General features: G+C 65.2%; 1 protein-coding gene across 1 annotated transcript; it reads right to left on the bottom strand.

Moving 5' to 3' along the window:
• Positions 1-2,037: 2,037 nt before the first annotated feature.
• CHRNA4 (cholinergic receptor nicotinic alpha 4 subunit) lies at positions 2,038-18,911 on the bottom strand. Its single transcript, XM_030841599.3, is given in 7 exon segments — positions 2,038-5,438; positions 8,115-9,456; positions 12,378-12,487; positions 12,572-12,616; positions 15,792-15,943; positions 17,424-17,985; positions 17,987-18,911. Coding segments are annotated over 7 exon segments (2,445 nt in total). The 5' UTR covers positions 18,095-18,911; the 3' UTR covers positions 2,038-5,312.
• Between the last annotated feature and the right edge of the window lie 410 nt (positions 18,912-19,321).

Below are 19,321 nucleotides of genomic sequence, written 5' to 3' on the forward strand. Positions count from 1 at the left end.
TACTTGTCAAGGAGGGTGCTGCTCATTGGCGGGGCCCCACGTCCGCCCCGTCGGGTGGAGTCCCAGATTCCCCACCCCCGTCTCTCGGAGAGGAGCCGCCATCCATCCTCGGCCTCAAGGACCCCCTGCCATAGTCTCCCTGTAACCCTGGGGCTTGCCCCCACTTCCTGTGAGGCCACTGCAGCCCCCAGGCCCCGGTGCCCCGGTGCCCCCGGCCAGCCCCTCCAGAGCTCAGGACCCGCTTGGGGGTCTCAGCCTCGGCTGCACTCTGAGTCCGCAGGGTGGGGGTGGGCTTGGAGAACGCTGGTGTGGCTGCCCCGGGCCCAGCCAGGGGCTCCCTGCCTCCCTAGTGGCGGCCCCTCCTCTAGAGTCATGAAGTCTGGCTCAGCCCCCGTGTGCTCAGGCCTCGTGGGACCCCAAGCCGCTGGCCCCTCGCCTCGTCACTGCCCCGCACGCCTCCCCCTCCCTGTGACCAGCCTGGACGCCACCGTCTGTGCAGTGCCCGTTCCCCGCCCCCCCCCGCTCCTCATCCACCTGGGAGGCTCGCCAGCCAGCCGTGGGCCCTGGGGTCAAGCAGTTCCCTGAACACCAGGACGAACCGGGGGCGGGGCCAGTGAAGGCTCCGAGGTGACACTGGGGCAGAGACAGGACAGAGTGGGAGGAGGAGACCGTGGAACGTTCCGGGCAGCCTGGGGCCGGGCCTGGCTGCGCCTGACCCAGAAATGGCAGGAGGACAGAGTGAGCTGAGCACAGGCCCGGGAGGGGTCAGCCCGGGGAGCGGGGAGCGGGGCAGGGGCTGCGGGGAGGGGTTTGGGTTTTGTCCTCAGAGCGACTGGAAGCCCCGGGGTTCTGAGCAGGGGCTGCCGTGACCTGGCGTCTGTGTGAACGACCTGTAGATAGATGAGAGTGCAGGTGGCCAGGTGGGGGGGATGCCCGCTGGCATGGAGGTGGCTGGACTGGGGAGGTGATGGCTTGGAAGGGGTGGGTGGGGGCTGAGCCCTGGGCGAGGTGGGGTCCAGGGGCCCAAGAGCAGCCAGGTGGTGGGGGGAGGGGCTGGGTGGGTTGGCGAGAGTGGGGTTCACGGGGGCAGAGTGTGGGTGCTGCCATCTCAGAGCAGCAGTGAAACAGACTGGGCTCATCCCAGGACTGAATCTCTCGTGTCTCCAAGGCTGGGCGGGGAGGGCCGGGGGCAGCAGCAGGAGGGGGTGGACGCTGCCGGAGACCACCTGTCAGGATGCGGCTGGCAAGGGGCAGAGGAGAAGGCTCCAGAGCCGGGGAACACCTGCTCAGGAGGCAGGCGACGCCCCCACAGCAAGGGCGAGATGGGCAGGAGTGGGCACTGGCCCCTGCATCGCCTCTGGCCCTTTACGGTCTGAGCTGCCTCGAGGGCTGACATGAAGCCCTCACAGGACAGTAAACGTCCCTCCCCAATTTCCCCGCGCGCACACACACGCGTGCATGCATCTCCCCGTGGGCACACGTGCTTCCGCACATTCACACGCGCAGCGCTGCTCCCGGGTCTGGGAGATGAGTTAACGGGAAACGCGACATGTGAGCCGCACGACCGCCGAGCAGGTCTCGGGAGTTGAAGGCGAATGCGGGTCCCCTTTCGTCCATTAATTTAAAATTACGGTATCTTCAAAGAGGGAAGGACGGGTAGTAATAACATGGAGCTGAAATGAACAGGTGCGAGGAAACGTGGCGTGGGAAACAAAAGGAGAAATAAAGTCGGTGAGGCAGGCTCAGTAATTACGGGCCCAACTTCAGACAGGCTGTGGGATTCGGGGGAGAGAAGCCACCCAGGGGCTCCGGGGAGGATAAAAATGGAAAAAGCATTGCATCCTCATGAGGGGCTCCAAGAAGAAACAGGAAGTCAATGGAGGGGGCAGAATGTTGAAAGAAGTACTTTTTTAAAGATTTGAGAATTAGAGAAGGATTTAAAATCCCAGATGGAAAGTCTCAGAGGGCGAAGTGGGACCGACTTTTAAAACATACCCTTAGATTCACTGATGCAAAAAAACAAAGACGGTGGGGAAATTCTTTAAACGCTTTTCTACAAAAAGACAAGAGTCGCCCTACGTCAAAAGGTGGGGGAAATGACCCCAGAGTGTTGAAGGGGAAAGGCTCGAATTTTATGCCCAGCAGAATTACTACTGAAACGAACAGGGTGAAAATACATTCTGAGGCCCACAGAGTCTGAGAAGGCAGGTCACACGTCACAGGGGATCCTCTTTGAAATCTGGTTGGTGACGTTTTCTGCAGAAAGGGAAAGTAACCAGCACTCAGGCCCGATACACGGAAAATCCCAGGTAAGTAAAACCCTAGTGACATTCGCCGTTCACAGAATCGTCAAGCCCTCCCCAGACCATCACATCGGTGGCAACCTAGACTGGATTCCAGGCTGTTCCAGAATCCCTGAGGCAGCCGAGGTGCTTGCTTTCTTTGGAGGTGGGAGGCATGATGGAGACAGTTTTCATATCATCTTGTTAAGCTCTTGAAAGACACCAACACTCTGTAAGTTAGGAGCAGCCACCAGGAGGGAAAACACTGAACACATAACCTTCAAGATTAGCCAACGAGATCAAGTTTTCTTGTATGTAGGGGGACAGAACACATGCAAACAGAAAAATCAGAGAGACGGCCTAACCATATCCCAGTGTAGCAGAAATTACAACCAAGAGCGGGGAGTTTAACCCTTCAAAAGATTGCTTTCTACGTCTAGCCGTGATGGAGTAACCCACACTGGACCAAAAGCCATTAAAAAGCACGGAAAATATACGAGGAAACTGTTTTTAGGCATTTTAATGTAGAAGGGTCAGTGTTTCAACAAATGGTGCTGAAACAACCCTCTCCCAGGTGTGTGAGGCCCCCAAGGTGTCAAAACATCACAAGACACAGAAAATGAAACACAGTCAACGCTAAAAGAAGGAGGACACCCAGCGGGACCTGCACACAGTGGCTTGAGTCAGAATGAGCGGACAGAGGCCAGCACAGGTGACAGAGACACAGACTTGCTTTACTTTATTTGGACAGAACACGACTCAGCAACTAACGACAAAACTGTTTATGGATGGAGACACAGCCATGGTGGGTGCTGACCGCACCACACCTGGTGGAAGACCAGGACAGAAAGGCCGAGAACGGGGGGTTCCACTCACACCAAGGTCAGGGACAGGCAGAGACCAACTCTGGTGAGGAAACTAGAGCCATCACTGCCACCGGGGCACAGGCTGGAGGGGGCTCTGGGGGATGGGGGCCTTGGGGTCGAATCTAGTAAAACTCACTGATCTGAGGGCGTAAGACCAGGTGTTTTGTCATAGGTAAATTTCATGTCAATCAAAACAAACCAAACAGAAACCTGGAGGCAAATACCGCACAGTAGCGGTCACGGTTAATTCGGTGGGAATGTGGGCGAGGTATTGTGTGTGCAGATTTTCTGACTTGTGTTTGGGTCTCAAAAAACAGAAAAGGCGGAAACCAGAAAGGGGAAGCATCCCCATCCCTGGGGCTCCTGCTGTCTCCCGACCCAGAAAAGAGCATCTGCAGCTGGGCACCCCCAGGGCTCCCCACAGCTGCCCCGTATCTGGCGCTGGACCCGCTTACGTAAGGAGGATTGAGGCGCTGACATCTGAGATCTGCGTCCTGGCTGCGTCCTCGGGGGCCTGGCCCTCCCCCGCTCCGCCGCCCGGTCCTGGGTCCTGGGGAACGCCCACCCGGGCTCTCCCCCAGCATCCTGGGATTGGTGCCCCAATGGCCCCAGGAGGCAGGTGCCGATCCGAGATGGGCAGATGGGGGCCTGGATGTCCAGGGGGCCGTCCCGAGCTTCACAGGCGGCGGGGTGGGGGGGGCTGCAGGCTCCAGCCTCCTCCGACCTGGCGTTGCCCTCCAGCTGCACCTCTACAGCAGCATCTCTGAACTTCACTAAATTATTCCCTCCATCCTCTCCAGCACCTTGTGCGGGACCCAGGCACAGCCTGGGGAGTGGGGAGACCCAGGGCTCCAAGGGGGCCAGCTCCAACCTGCCAGCCACACCCTCCATGCGTGGGGTCTGGGGAGGTGGGAGCTTGACCATAAAGGGGGAGCGATTCTTTCGGCCTGGGGGGCCCCCCACCCAGGTGCCACTCCTGGGGGAGGGGCCACATTGTCCAGGACCCGCCTTGGCACCTGGAGCCTGAAGGTTTGGAAGAATCAGAAGATGGGGGGCAGCATTCGCCCACCCCGACACCAACCCCAGGGCTAGTGTTTCCCCAGAGTCTCCAGGGACACTGTTGGTGCCGCCCAGCGCTTAGCCTTGGGGTGGGCGGACACTGGGCCCCCAGGGCCATTGCCCGCGCACCTCCCCCCACCACCTCGGGCAGGGCAGCCCCCGCATGGTGTGATGTAGGGCTCCTGGGCTGGGGGGAGGCCTGTGGAGGGTCCCCTCCACCCCCTTGATGTTTCTCAGGGGCTCCACCCCCAGGGACCACACTCCAGAGGGTCTCCAAGTCGGCCAGATGAGCTGTCCTCGGGTCCCCCCAGGTCACCATGGCTACTGTGTCAGGGAAGTCCTACCTGTGTCTATGCCCCAGAGGGGAACCCACGGGAGGTGTCGGGGAGCCCAGTCCTGAACGTGGCTCTGGGTCCCTCACAAAGTACCAGGGCCCACGGGGGTCTGGGGGCATCACAGGCCCCTGCGAAGTGCTGGCCCGAGACCCCCGGCACCCCTGGAAGGCAGACATCTGGACTCCCTGGGGCTGGGGATCCCTCCCCCGAGGGGGACCTGCCACTGGATTCTCCTCTGAGCAGGACCACGTCTCATCACTCCATCCCCAAGGCCCCGCAGGCAGAAAATCTGGGTTTTCATTAATCTACTCAGAACAGACCAAAAGAAAATCCCTGCTTGGACCCTCCCTGGCAAATGAGGTTCGAATGTTTGCTGACTCGCCTCTGGGGTCAGAGAGAGCAGGTCTGAGGACCCACGGGTGCCCCAGGCCCGGGTGGGAGAGGCAGCCAGGCCTGGCTCAGTGCCTGGGCCTCGGGGATCCCACAGGGAAGAGGGGCTTTGGGGGCTGAGAGGGGCTGAGCGTGGCCACAGGGCGTGGCCCTGGGACAGTCAGGGCTGCTGGGACATTTGCCGAGAGCGGTCAGACGTGCGTCCTGGCGGGAGGCCATCATGTCACCATGCTCCGGATACGCCGCCCTGCAGATAGACAGGCATTTGCCAGCCTTCCGGGCAGGTCCCCAGGAGGCAGCTTCCAAGGCCATCTCACAGCAGACAGATGATGGGGGGCAATCTGGTGAGTGGCATGGCCGCATCGAGTGCGGGGAGCCCCCTAGATCATGCCGGCCAGCCAAGGCGGCAGGAAGAGGCCCGCCGTCCCCAGCAGGCAGACGAGAACGAACACCCAGAGGAAGATGCGGTCGATGACCATGGCCACGCACTTCCAGTCCTCCTTCACCTGCGGACAGACACACATGGTCACTCCCGGCCGCACCCTCAGGCCTCACCGCAGCGCGAACCTTCTAGAAGCTCTCTTCCTATCCTGGCCTCCAAGGTCACAGGCACACCTGTACTGGGGTGAGAGGTGGAAAGGGGCCACAGAGAAACGGCTTGTCCAGCTCAAGTCCGGGCTCAGAAGCAGTGGGCTGCGGGGTCGATGCCCTCTACGGGGGCTGGACCGCAGAGCCACTGCAGGGGACAGGGTCCAGCATGGTGGCCCCACCTGACTTCACCTGCCTGAGCTCCAAGATGGTAGTGATGCCTCTGGAGGGATGCCAGGGTCCGCACTGTCACAGTGTAACGTGCTCTGGGTTCGCTAAAGCTGGCGGCACCGTGGGGACCAGCCAGTACACCCCCATTTGCAGGTGGGCAAGTGAGGTGCAGGGAGGGGGCACCTACAGCCCCTTGGCTGTGCAGGGCAAGAGCCAGGAGCTGCCTGAGCAACGGGGCCTGGCCTCCAACAAAAAGCCCAGGGCAGGCTCCACGGTGGACGGCGTCCCAGGAGTGACAGCTGAGTCCCAACTGCCCTTCACTCCTGCCCCCTGCCCCGGGGGTGGCACTCACGGCCGGCTGCCTATGTGGCTTGAGCCCCTCATGGGTCAGGGGGTCTCTCGGCTCTGTCCCTAAAGCCGCTTGAGGGTGAGGGTCACATGTGAAGGCGGGCACAGCCCTGTGCTGCCTCTGAGCCGGGCAGCTGCCGGGGCAGAGGGCTCCATGCAAGGGCAAGCGGGGGACCCCGGGCTTGAAGTGGCTGCACACACGCTGAGCACATCACCTGTGGTTGCTCCCTTGGACTCGACGAGGAAGGTGACTGCACCATCCCGTCTGCAGGTGGGACCCTGAGGCCCAGGGCGGCGCAGGATGGGCCGTGGTTACACGTCCACACTGGGCGAGCAGGTCCCGGCCTCCACCTGGTGTGACCCCAGGGCAAAGGCTCAGGGAGGCCACAGGTGGGTCCTGGGTGGGCAGCTGTCAGCCCTTGAGTGACCAGAAAGGATGCGGCCCCCAGGCTCAGGCCAGCCAGGCGCCAGTGGGTCTGATGGGCCTGGGCAAGGGCAGGCTTGTCACACCCCATTTGGGGGCCGTCGAGGGAAAGAAGACTTCTCCCTGCTGTTTCGTGCTCTGATTTTTAAAGTAATCAGAGGCGTCCTGATAGTTTTAAGCCAAAGTTTATTCTCAGGAAACCAGAGCAAACGGGGTCACTATAAGCGAGGGAGCACCAGGACCCTCTGTTCCGGGAAGCAGCCCCGCGGCGCGTGGCCACCGCGCTACCTTTCAAACCTCCCCTCCTCCCAGGATGAAAGACTCGCAGACAAAGCTGCCCCAGCCCGGATCCCAGGCTGGTTCCTGTGAAGTCGCTTTGCTCCCCAGAGCCCGGGGACGATGCCCAGAACCAGAACCAGGTCGCCACAGCCAGGCCCGCGATGCTGGTGGAGGGGTCTGGGGACGAGGGGCCGGCCCTGCGCTGAGGACCGCTGGGCCCCCGAGATCCTGGTGGCACTTCAAAGGCATCAGTCTCTGCTCAGCAGGCCCTCAAGCCCTCACCAGAGCCAGAGGTCCTCTCGTCTCCAGAGCTGGCTGCAAGATGGAACCTTCCAGAAACCCCCAGGTGGCCTCACAGCCCCTTGGGATTCAGGGGGATGACCAGCCGGTACAGGGAGACCGGCTCACTGCTGGAGGCGGGGCTCAGCCACGGGACAGACGGTCCCCAGGGATCACGCATGTCCGGGAAACGATCACGGGCCATTCCCAAGGAAGCAAAGGGACCAGGAGGTTCCTGGAGGGAACGGCAGTGTCACGCCCGCACCCAGGGTCCATGTCACGGGCAAGAAGAAGCTAATGCGGGGCGAGGTCAACACAGCATAACCGATGCCCAGGTTGAGCAGCCGGTAATGACCAGCTGACTGACCAGTGCCCTCCCCCTGCCCGCCTGTCTCTGCCCATGCCCTGAACTGGGGCTCGGCCGCCAGCCTGGACCCACCCTCACAGGCACCCACGACGTGGCCAGTGGAGCCTGAGCCTCGGGGAGCAGCCCCACTGCCACCCCCCACCGACTCCACGGGGCCCTGAGTCTCAGCCATGTCCGAGCACCCGCCCTGCCCCCCCAGACCCCGGACGCCCTCTCCCCAGCTGGGCACAGGGGCGCCGGCCAGAGAGGCAGGGCTGTGTCCCAGGCCTGAATTCTCCTTTCCCCCCGCCAGGCCGCTGAGCCACTCAGCCCCCTCCTGTCTCCTCTCAGCCCCTCTCACCCCAACCCCAGGGCCCAGACCCCCCCACCAGTCCTTCTCCGGGAGCCCTTGGCGGGGTGGGGGGTGCTCGAGATCGGGGGAGGCGCTCCCCAGGTACAGATGGTGCTGGCAGCCCCACCCCCGCCTGCAGGATCCCTGCGCCCTGAAGCCCCAAGGGGGTGCCCGAGATCCACTCTGCTCTCTGCCAGCCACTCAGTCACCGCAGGGACCCCCGCTGGTCTCGGAGGCTTGGGGCAGAGGGAGCAGACGGCGGGGTGGGGGTGGGGGGCCTCCAAGCTGAGCAGCCGGCTCTGGGACCTGGTTTCTGGGTCTTTCACTGGCCACCCCCTCCTTCAGAGTGGACAGGGCAGCGGGGCCCGTCCGGCACGGCCGTGGCGCGGACTTACCGAGAAGTCCATGTCTTCCGCCTTCAGGTGGTCTGCGATGTACTGGACTCCCTCAACCGCCCGCGCCAGAGCTGGCGACAGGGGCTGGGGTGGCGTGCTGGCGCCGGGGGCCTTGAGCGCGGCATTTGGTGCCTCCGCCTCCGTCCTGCACTTGCACTTGCAGGGGGAGGCCTGGTCTGGGGGCGGAAGCTCGGCCGAGGGGGCCGTGGTCAGCGAGGCAGGGGAGCCGTCCGCCGGGCGGTCGGCTGGGGAGGCGGCCTCCTCTCGGGGCGCGCAGTACTGGATGCTCTGGGACCGGCACCTCACGCCGCCCTCTGCCACTTCGCTGGGGCCGGACACGTGCTGGACGCTCAGGGACCGGGCCTTGGCGAGCCCTGGGGCCGGGGTGCCAGTGGGTGGGCGGCAGGGCCCGGGCGAGGGGCATGGGCCGGCCTTCTCGGCCTCTGAGGGCCGCAGAGCAGAGGCCTGGTCTGAGGGCGACGTGCAGGCCGGCCAGTCCGGGCCGCAGGACGGGGTTGGGGACGGGGCGGGGCCCCTACTCCTGAGCTCGGGCTCCCCCCGGGGCTCCGGCCAGAAGCGCGGGGCTCCGGCCGCCTCATGCACGGACCCGACGAGCCGCCGGCAGTTGTCCTTGACCGCGGACGGCCGCTTCATGAAGAGCAGACGCGGCACGACGTCCAGGAAGACGCGGCGGACCCAGGCGGGCATGGTGTGCGTGCGCGGGGAGCGGTGGTGCACGTTGAGCACGAAGACGGTGATGGTGATGGAGAGCGTGACGAAGGTCATGGTGAAGAGCAGGTACTCGCCAATCAGCGGGATGACCAGCGAGGTGGACGGGGTGATCTCGGTGATGAGCAGCAGGAAGACGGTGAGCGAGAGCAGCACGGAGACGCACAGCGTGACCTTCTCGCCGCACTCGGACGGCAGGTAGAAGACGAGCACGGCGAGGCAGGAGACGAGCAGGCAGGGCGCGATGAGGTTGACGGTGTAGAAGAGCGGCAGGCGCCGGATGACGAAGGCGTACGTGATGTCCGGGTACACCTCCGCGCAGCACTCGTACTTGCGCGTGTTGTAGGTGCCCACGGCGTCCACGATGACCCACTCGCCGCTCTCCCAGAAGCCCAGCTGGTCCACGTGGCTGTGCATGCTCACCAGGTCGATCTTGGCCTTGTCGTAGGTCCAGGACCCGAACTTCATGGTGCAGTTCTGCTGGTCGAAGGGGAAGAAGGTGACGTCGATGCTGCAGGAGCTCTTGTAGATGGCCGGCGGTGTCCACTGCACCCGCCCGTCGTGAAAGAGGTGGGCCTTGGTCAGGTGGGTGACGGCAAAGTCCCCATCCGCGCTGGGTGGGAGACAGAGGGCGTGGGTGAGGTGCCCGGCACCCGCGGCCCGGAAGCTGTCTTCCCCCCGCCCGCCATACGCGCCCCCACTTCGCAGTGGCCTCGCCCAGGACGGGGCGGCCCTGGGCTCGTTGCTCCCCTGCCCGCATCGCTGTCACCACCCCTACCCTGGGGGCGATGCTCCGTGGAGACCGTCTCAGCGGCCCACACCGCGCCTGACGCCCAAGCTTGATGGTGGTGATGACCGTGATTATTTGGGGGCTGGAAAGCCCGTCCACACCACATCAGGGGCCCCAGGCACACAAGTGGCCCCTGGGTAGCACGCAGAGCAGCTCGTCCCCTGCGGTCACCCCAGAGCTGGGCAGAAGTCGGACCTGTCCGGCCACCTTCTCGTGCTCCAGACTGGTGTTTTCCCCCCATTGACCCCACCCCCCAAACTTAGAGGCAGGACCCCCCTTCCTGCACAGGTGAGGACTCCAAGGCCCAACGAGGCAAAGACCAGTCTGGGCCCACCCCAGGCAGGACATGGACCCCAGGCCCTCAGCCCTCCTGCCTCTCCCTCGGCCTTGGGGTGTCGGCCTGTTTCCCCACGAGGCCTGCGCTGCCCACGTCGACCGTATGTGGTGCCCACAGGCCGGTTGGGGCAGCAGCCGTTCCCCCAGCCCCTCCAGCAGCCCTGCCGCTTCGGCTCTGAAACGCTGATGGGAGAGCTCGCCTCCTCCCCCCAGGACACCCCCCAGACAGCTGGCCCCAGCACTGAGGGCCACCGGACGCTAGTCACCAAGCCCGTGTCTTCACACTCGTGTGTGGAGGGCACATCGGCCCCGGCCAGGTCCTCAGAGGGCCTAGGGCTCTGCACGTGGGACCCGGCGCCTAGCGCAGCCCCAGGAAGAAGCAGCTTTCCCCAGGGCACGCTGTCACTACCTGTCACCGCTGCACGAAGTCCCGCCCCCCCCCAAGCTGGTTCCTGTGTCCCCAGCAAGCCCAGGGGTGTGGACGGCGGGACCGTATGACAGCACACGTGGGAGAAGGGCAGCCCGAGCCGGCTGGCCCCGTCCCTGCTCCAGGCCGCAGACGCCCATCCACGTGAGACCCTCTGACTGACAGGCCGACGCAGGGGAGCCCCCAGTGGGTGGCATGGCCTCACGTGCACGCCCTCCAGCCTTGAAGGGGTGCCCCAAAGCTATCAGAAAAGCACCCCCCGACCCTTCCCCCCGCCCAGCAGCCTGCGCTGACCGCTCAGCCTCACTCAAGTGCACGCGGCCCTGGCCGTCAGCTACCCGCTGCCCCTGGAAACAGGCCTCCTCAGTGGCCGTCCGGCCAGCGTCAGCCACCAGCTCTGGGGTCTGTCCTCACCCACGCCCAGCCCCATCCAGAGCGGACCTTGGTGCCCATCTCCATTCCCAAGAGAAGCTGGAGGTCCATGCCGCTACCTCCCAGGGGTCTTGGTAAGGAGGCCAGAAAAGGAGGGGGCTTGGGTGGCGGTCCCACTCCTGGGCTGCCGTCCCAGGGGCTGTGTGGCTCCCAGAGCAGTCCTGACCACGCTCCCCTGGGTGCCGGAGTTCTGACCCTGGTACCTATGTTCTGGATCAAAGAGCCACGAGGCGTATTCCGTGCCAGGTCCCAGCGGGGCAGGGGGCTGGGGGAGCTGAGCGTGGACCCGGGGGGCCCGGGCGGCTGGAGAACTCCAGGGCGCAGGATCAGACCGGGCAGCTTGCAGAGGGAGAGCGGAGAGCCCGCCCCGCCTTCCATTCCCCGAGCAGCCCCCCCTTAATGCAGCCCCGAAACCCATCTCCTCCATGTGCGGCCGCTCTCCCACGGCCATTACTGGAATCAGTTAAGCTGGAAGAGAAGCCCAGTCGTTCTTAATCAAACAGCAGCATTTTGTAGGTCAGGCCCAAGCCTGGGGGCCCAGGAGGGCTTTTGTGCGGAAGCACTGAAGTCTTGGGGGGAGGGCAGGGCTCTGGGCAGACGGCTGGGACCAGAGGGGACCGAGTGCTTCCATTGGCTGTAGCTGTAAGTGCTGTGGAACTGCCGCCACCCAGGCCCGAGTCTGCATCTGCCCCTGTGGATTCAGCTCAGGGTAAGCTGGCCCGGCAATGACACAGCAGGGACGCGGGGACGCGGGAGGGCACCAGGCTGCCCCGAGGTCGGGGACACCTTGAGGATCCCGGGAAAGGACAAGTTCAAGGACGCCAGCCCTCTGGAGCCCAGTGTCTGCCACAGCCGCGCCCCTAACACCCCGGCCCCTGGAGCCCAGTGTCTGCCACAGCCGCGCCCCTGACACCCCGGCCCCCAGCACAGAAACATCCTCCTAGAGATCAGACTTCAGAGCCAGGGACAGCGGCCCAGATAGAGGCTGTTTGCTTGAGTGTGGTTAGCGGGTCTGGGGAGACTGCGAGCACAGACAGAGGGGCAGGAGGAGGGCGGGGGCGCGGGCAGCGAGCCGGCATGGGCAGGCCGGTCTGGGGCTTCCTCCCCTACACCTCCCGGCCTTTGTTCCCCGATGCGGTCCGCTGCGTGTGCAGGGCCCACTTTCCCCAGACAGGGACTGACTCTGGAAAGGACTCCAGCCTGAGGGGGAGCAGCTGCAGGGCCTGCAGTCATCCTGGGAGGAGCTCGGACCCCTTCCCAGTCCGTGAGTGACCGAGGCCCCTGCCCCAGCCTGGGCAGGGATGGAGCCCCCAGGCGCCACTGCTGCCCCCAGGACCCCGTCTCCTTGCCACTTTGCCTGCTCATGGGCCCGCCCCCCACACCCCAGGCCTCAGCACCCTCCTTTACTCACTCCTCCTGCTTCCGAGCCCGCCCTCAGCCCACATAAGCCGCCTGCCTCTTGCTCACACCGGCCCTGGAAGAGCTGCTGGCCGGAGCACGGCTGGACCCGGGCACCTGCCACCCTGCCGGCTAAGAACCCCGGGCTCACTTGTTGTACAGGACGATGTCCGGCCGCCAGATGAGCTCAGAGGGGATGCGGATGGAGGTCACGTTCTCGTAGTCAGCGGGGTCCCAGCGCAGCTTATAGTCATGCCACTCCTGGGGGAAGCCGGGGTTGGGGGGGCGGTGAGGGGGAGGGGCGGGGGGAGGGGCGGGGGGCAGTGGGGGCTCCCTCCCACTCACCTGCTTCACCCACACATTCGTCGTCATCATCTGGTTCTTCTCATCCTAGGACACAAACAAGAAGAAGGCAGGTTGTGATGCCCTCGGGTTCAGGACACGTCTCTCTGGCCGAGTCTCCTTACCCAAAAGGATGGGCCAGGGCTGAACGTGGCGAGTGGGGGACCTCAGGAGGGAGTGAGCGCCTTGTCCCTGGAGGCAACCAAGGCCAGGATGGCGGGCCCGGAGGGGACTCAGGGCCAGAAGGAAAGTGAGGATAACATTCAACTGACTTCACTGGTGGCCAGGCCCGTCCCCCCTTCCAGCGACCGAAGGGTCTGAGGGGAAGAGAGACGGCGCCCCTTCCCAGGCAGCCGTGCTGGGCCTGCCCACCTGCATTGCTCCGTCCCGGTTGGCGGGGCAGCTGCCCTGCGGATGGGCTCCAGGTGAGCTGGCGTCTGCCCCTCCTGCTGCACCAGGGCAACACACTCACTGGCCAAACTGCCCCCCAGGGCCTGAGCCTCAGGACCTGAAGGTGAGGAGCTAAAACAGGTGAGGTGGGAGCAGGAGACCCAGCAGGCCCCTCTCCAGGTCACTGAGTGGGCACCTGTCCAGGTGAGAAGGGCCAGACCACACACGCTGTGAGCTTCCTTCTGGCCTCTGCACCTCCCCCAACTTCACAGCCCTCCCGGGTTCACGGACGGGCAGTCAGGCCCAGCAGAGGCTGGAGGCCTCTGGAGAAGACCGCCAGGCTCCGTGCAGGGACGTAGGGGTCCTCACACCCCACTCTGAACCAGCCTCCAGGGACCATGGCCACACCCAGCCCACTCAGAGGGCAGCTGGGCTTGGGGGCTGGCTCCTTGCCCAAAGTTTGGGGCAGGACACTCAGCAGCTGATGGGGGGTCCCCTCAGAGAGCAAGGAGCCCATGGGGACCAGAGAGGCAGGGGCTCTTTCCCTGGGGGAAGAGGGACTGGACACGGGACACAGGGTGTGGGGAGCAGCGCCTGAACGAGCCTTCCCCGACTTGCTGATGGCCCAAGCTTTGCCCCCATCTGCCCCAGACCAGGGACACACAGGCCGTTGGGACGACTGCTGAGGCCGAAGAAACCAAGGGTGGTCAAGCAAGCAAAGTGCCCAGGGCCGGGGGTGTGAGCTGGTGTCCCTGGGAGCCTCCCCTCCTGCTTCCCCCAGGGGACAAGCCCCCATCAGCCAGCTCACAGGAGGGGACATCTCCTGCGGCCCAGGCACCGCCCTTGGTCCTGCTCTCTCTCGGGGCCACCTGGGACGGGCTGCCAGAGGACACTGACGATAAGTGTGACTTGAGTGGGGCCCAGACACCACGTCCAACGACCTCGACCTTGGCAGTGCAGCCCCGCGGTGCGGCCCCCATCACCACGTCCCTGCCCTTCCCCCCGGGGACAGCCTGCCAGGCTCTGCCCCAGCCCCCACCCCCAGGCTCAGAACAAGCTTCTAGGTGGCTGGGCCTGGCCTCCTCCCCTTCGTGCCAGCCGCCCCCCCAGCGCAGCTGTCCCCCCAGGCACCTGTTTGAGGTGCCCTCTGTGCATTCCGGCGCCTGCAACGCCAGCCCGGGCCCAGAAGCGCCCAGGAATTCCCCAGCCTCCTCTGCAGGCGGGAACTCACACACACAAGCACTCTGCACCGGGGCACAGACCTGCAGCAAACACCCGAGCCCCACAGACAGTGGGGCAGGGAGGCGCCCCTTCCACAAACGACCAGCACCCAGATGGGCAAGGACGTCTTGTCAGCACACACGCGTGTGCAGGAGTGCCCTTGGCCAGCGTGGCTGCGGACAGCAGAGCCTGGGAGCAGCTCCTGTCCTGCCTGGTGCTGCCGCGGGGCCTCGGGTGGGTCCCTCGCTGGTGTCTCGGAGCTGGTGTGCTACAGGCTGTCTCTCCTGGGCAAACCGGGGAAAAGCGGTGATGTGGGGCGGATTTTGCGACGTGGCAGGGGGGCGGATGAGACAGCCCCAGGAGCTCAGGTAGGGGGCCGGCCACGGTGCAGCCGACCCAGAACATGAAGCCACAGCCGCCACTGGGAACAGCATTTGCAAATGCAGTGGGTCGGGACCCCTGCCCTCCTGAGTTGTCTTCTGACTGCGCCCCAGCCAGGAGTACTTTGCGGGAAGCATTTAAGGCCTGGTTCCAGGAGGCCTGAGGGCACAGGCCGGGGCAGGGGCACTGACCGGGTCGCTCTGCTGATGGGGCCCAAGCGTGGCCCTTTCTGTCCGCGTGAGTGTGGCTACCGCCCCTCCCACCTCCCAGAGCCCCTTGGATGTGGCCGGCTCAGCCCCAGATGGAGCTGTCACACTCATCCCATTTCACAGGTGAGCAAAGCAGGACCCTGAGGGTCACCCAACACACCTGGCATGAGCCAGGAACCAGGGCCTCCAGACTCCAAAACTGGTGGCTCCCCGCTCACGGAGCCCACTTGGGGCTGGGGTCCCGGCAGGGGCGTAGGGTGGGCATTTGGAGAGACCTACAGCCTCCTGCAGCTGCACAGCTTCCTCTGTGGAAGCAGAGCTGGCTGGAGACCCCAGCCCAAACCCAGGCGGCCTTGGGCCTCCTCGTGGCCAGGAAACCAGGCTCCCAGAGGCCGCCCTCCCTGCCAGGCCAGAGCCCACCCTCCAAGGCCCTTGGGACCCTGCCCCAGGCTGCGCAGCTACCACCCAGCCACAGGACGGGCTCCCACCCCAAATGGACGCCCCGGCCCCTCCAGAGCCGTGGCTACTCGGAGGCTGGACCCCTCCTCCCAGCAGCTGCCTTGGTCCCCAACCAGGAAGGGAAACACATCCGAACCAGGTGGAGGTCCGGGTGCTGCCAGGGTGCCGCACGGCCTCACCTCACCCCACGCAGTAGCACGACTTACACAAAAGCCCTAAACTCTGCCACTGGCCCCACAGAGGTACTTCTGCTCTCTGCCTCTGAAGATGACAGCCTGGACCCCCTGCTGCAAATCTGGCCCTTTGAGCTTTTCTACATGGAAAGCGCAGGGCTTAGGGGTGTCGCACAGAACCTGCCTTGCCTCCCGGCTTGCTTAGGCGTGTGTTCTGGGCTAAGGCGGGGCTGGGGCACACACAGTCCATGTGCAGCTCCGATGCGGCCCTCCCAGCTCATACAGCCCCCCTGCCCCCGCCAGCCCCAGGGCCACCTCCAGGCCAGCCCCTCCCAGACACGGGTGCTCCCTTCAGGTCACTGCCCCCCACCCCACCCCCTCATCACCTACCACGTCAATGAGCTGCGCGATAGACAGGCCAAAGTGGACAAGCACTACATCCGAGATGTTGGCCACGGGCCGGGACCACTTGTTGTAGCCGGAGAAGAGTTTCTTCAGCAGCCGCTCCTCCGCGTGGGCCCGGGTCTCCACATGGCTGCTCACTGCGGGGACCAGCAGGTGCGCGGCTCAGGGGCAGGGGATGGTGGCCGTCCAGGATGCCCCCTTGGGCCTCCTGCCAGGCCGTGCTCAGCACCTGGGCTCTCTTCCAGCTTCTCACAGCACGTCCCTCCTACCTCAGGACCTTTGCACGTGCTGCCCTACTTCCAGCCGCAGTTTCTCCCCTACCCCCTGGGTCTGTCAGGGGGTCTGTAACTTCCTCAGGGAAGCTTTCCTAGCATGGTGCCCCTCACCATGAAAGTAGATAACTGGTATGATAAGGGCTGATTTGGAAGCGTCCCCATCAGGCTGTGACTATGGGAGGGAGGGACTGTATCTCTAGCCACCAGCAGAGTCCTGAGAACCTTGCCTCGAAGTACAAGGTGGGGGTAACCACAGGACAGGAGGGGGCAGAGGGCGGCGGGGGCAGACCCAGGAAGGGAGATGGAGAAAGGAGAGTGAGGGTCCAGCTACCGAGAGCCTGTTTCCTCTGGCTGTGGCATCCACCAGCAATCACCCAAGAAAAAAACGTGCTTTGACATGTAAGGGGTACTTTAAGTGCAAACCCCGACAATGAACCTGGCACCCTGTGTTCTTGGACGGACACACAGCCTGCCCTCGATGATCAGGTCTGGAGTGAGCCTGGGGAGGCGACCCCCCATTCAGCCCTGCCCATCAGCCAGTCTGTGGCCTGAGGGCTTCCCTGCCACTCCTGGGCAACTTCGCTGGGACCACTGCATGGGGGGGCGGGGGTTTGAGGAGGGGGACAGGAGACCCCTGCCGCTCTGCTCCTCTCAGCTCGGTCCTGCTCACCTGGGAGTCACGGATGGACATTAGGAGGGCATCCACAAGCACCCCTGGGATCAGTCCTAGACCCCCAGGACCCTTCACTCCCAACCCAGAGCCCCAGCCTGGTCCCTCTGACAGTAAGGGGTAGCCTACTCCTCACTGGGGAGGCCAGAGAATTACACTCCACTCACCCCTGAAATAGGAAGGTGGCTTCCCAGGGAACGGGGAGCAGGGGGGCTAGAACTTCCCCTGTCCCAGTGGGCCTGGGGGAGCAGGTTTGGGTGGGGCCCTGCCAAGGGCAGAGGCCACCCCTCTGATTCCCTAAACCCCGGTGCAGGGGGGAGGTGGGCAGGCACCATGCAGTGTGCAAGGAAATTTGGCACAATGGATAACTGGGGGTGGGGGAGGGGGGAGATGGACCGCGCCTCTCTCCATCCAAGTTGGAGCTTCTGGGTCCAGCTCTTGAAACAGCATCCCCCTCACCCACCCAAACCCTGCCTGGCTCAGCCCTCGCCGCAGGACAGCCTTTTGCGTCTGGAGGGGGGGGGTGGGGGTGGGGGTAGCCTCCGCGGCTGCCCCGTTGCGCACACCCGCGGCTTGGGACCGCATCCAGGAGCCTCCCTTCCTCTGGCTCCGGAGGTCCGAGGCCGCCCTGAACCGGGCGAAAGGGGGTCCTTCTAGCGCCCCGAAACTTACCAGGCAAGAGGCCGGCCCCCAGCAGCAGCAGCAGCGGCGGCAGCAGCTGCGGCGGCGGCGCCCCCGGGCCCCTGAGCTCCATGGCGCACCGAGCGGGCTCTAGATGCGGGCGGCTCCCAGCCCCGCCGCGCCCCTGCTCCGAGCTCCGCGCGAGCCCAACTTCATGTCCCCCGCGCCGCGCGGGCAGCTCCGTCCGCCGGGCCTGCTTCGGCCGCTTCTCCCGCGAGGCGCGGCGGCGGCTACCGCGCCGGGAGCGCGGGGCTGTGGGCTCAGCGGCGCGGCCCCGCCCGGACCTGCCCGCCTCCAGCAGGCGAGGAGGAGGGGGGGAGAGAGAGGAGGAGGGAGCGGGAAGGAGGGCGAGGATCGGAGGGGGAAGGAGGGGGAACGGACCGCGAGCCGAGAGGGGGCGCGGAGGCTGCGCTCTGCCCGTGCAGGGCCAAAGTTTCCTTCGACCTCCTGCGGCTGGGGACGTGCCCGAGCCACGAGTGGGGGCCCGGTAGTCACTGCGTGCGTCTGGGGAATCCCTGCGCGGTGTGGTTCGCGGACCACGAGACACTGACCCCCCTCCCCGTCCCCAGCCCAGCGCCTCCAACGCCTGCCTGGAGGGAGGACGCGCACCCAGGGTCTCCGGGCGCCAGGAGGGGAGCCCCGCACGGTCTGGTTAACTTCATCACCCCCGCCCCGCTCTGCAGTTTGGAAATCACAGGTCTTCCCCAACCAGGCGTTCAGGACACAGTCCACCCCCATCGGCCTGTCCCTGGCGAACCGGGAAGCGTCCAGGGGAGCCTCGGCCCCGCGGCCCGCCCTTCGGGGTCGGAGAGGACCCTAACGCCCCCGCCCCGGGCGAATCCTCCTCTTGCTGCCTCCAGGTCCGGCCTGGGCCGGGGTCCGCCGCCCCCCGCTCTGCGCGGCCTGCGAGTGGGTGGCCTGCGCCGGCGTGAGGGCAGCCCCCATCCCAAGCGCGGTGGGCAGCGGCTGAGGGGCGGCCCCGGAGCGCCTCGGGCCCAGGTGCCTGGAGAACACACCCTTGGCGCCCCCGGACTAGTCTTGAACAATGTCGGCCGCAACCGAGATGCCCGGGCAGCGCGCTGGACGACCCGGCAGGGGCTCCGCCCTCAGGTGGGTCGAGGTGACCGCCGGCAGAGCAGCAGGTGCTCGGAGGAGGGGCCGGGAGGGGCCGCTTGTGCGGCGGAACCACAGTCTGCGGCGCACACACTCGTCGCCGCTCCGCAGAAACGCGAGCCCCGTAGCCATCCCTGTTCGCCGTGCGCCGGGGGCTCTGCGGGGGCGGTGGGGGGAGAACCCAGCCTCCAAACCGAGACTTCGGGTCCCGGGATGAAGGCAGAGAAAGAGGGGCTGGAGCTGCCCCCGCGCTCCTCCTGAGTCGGCGCCCCGCCCCTGAGGGGGCTGAATGCGGGTCACGAGCCCCTCGTCCCCACCCCTCACAGGCGATGCTCGGCAAGTAGCAGGCTTGGTCCCAAGGCAGCAGCTTCCGTCAGCGAAGGCCCCGCCCCTCCGCAGCCCCCGCCCCCCGCCCCTCCCAGCTGGTCTCCCCTGGCTCCGCTCTCCTCCTCTCCCCCTCCCCCATCTCTCCTGCCCCTCCCCCAGCTCTCCTGCCCCTCCCCCAGCTCTCACGCACTCTGGTCCCAGGTTTAGCTCATCACACCTCGCAGAATTGCTCTGAGGCCTCCAGGGCTCGCCTCTCGGGAGCTGTCTATCCACTCTGGCTGGTGCCTGTAAATAGAGCTTTCCAAAAGCTTGGCCCTGAGCAGTGGCCAGTGTCAACAGTGACGGTCACCCTCACCCTGTCCGTGGGCTTCCTAGATGCTGGCCCAGGCCACTGAGGCCCGGCTCCCACAGCAGCCCTATGAGGCAGGCCCTTCGGTTTCCTGTGTGTC

The sequence above is a fragment of the Globicephala melas genome, chromosome 15 (genome assembly GCF_963455315.2).
Source record: "Globicephala melas chromosome 15, mGloMel1.2, whole genome shotgun sequence".
NCBI lineage: Eukaryota > Metazoa > Chordata > Mammalia > Artiodactyla > Delphinidae > Globicephala > Globicephala melas.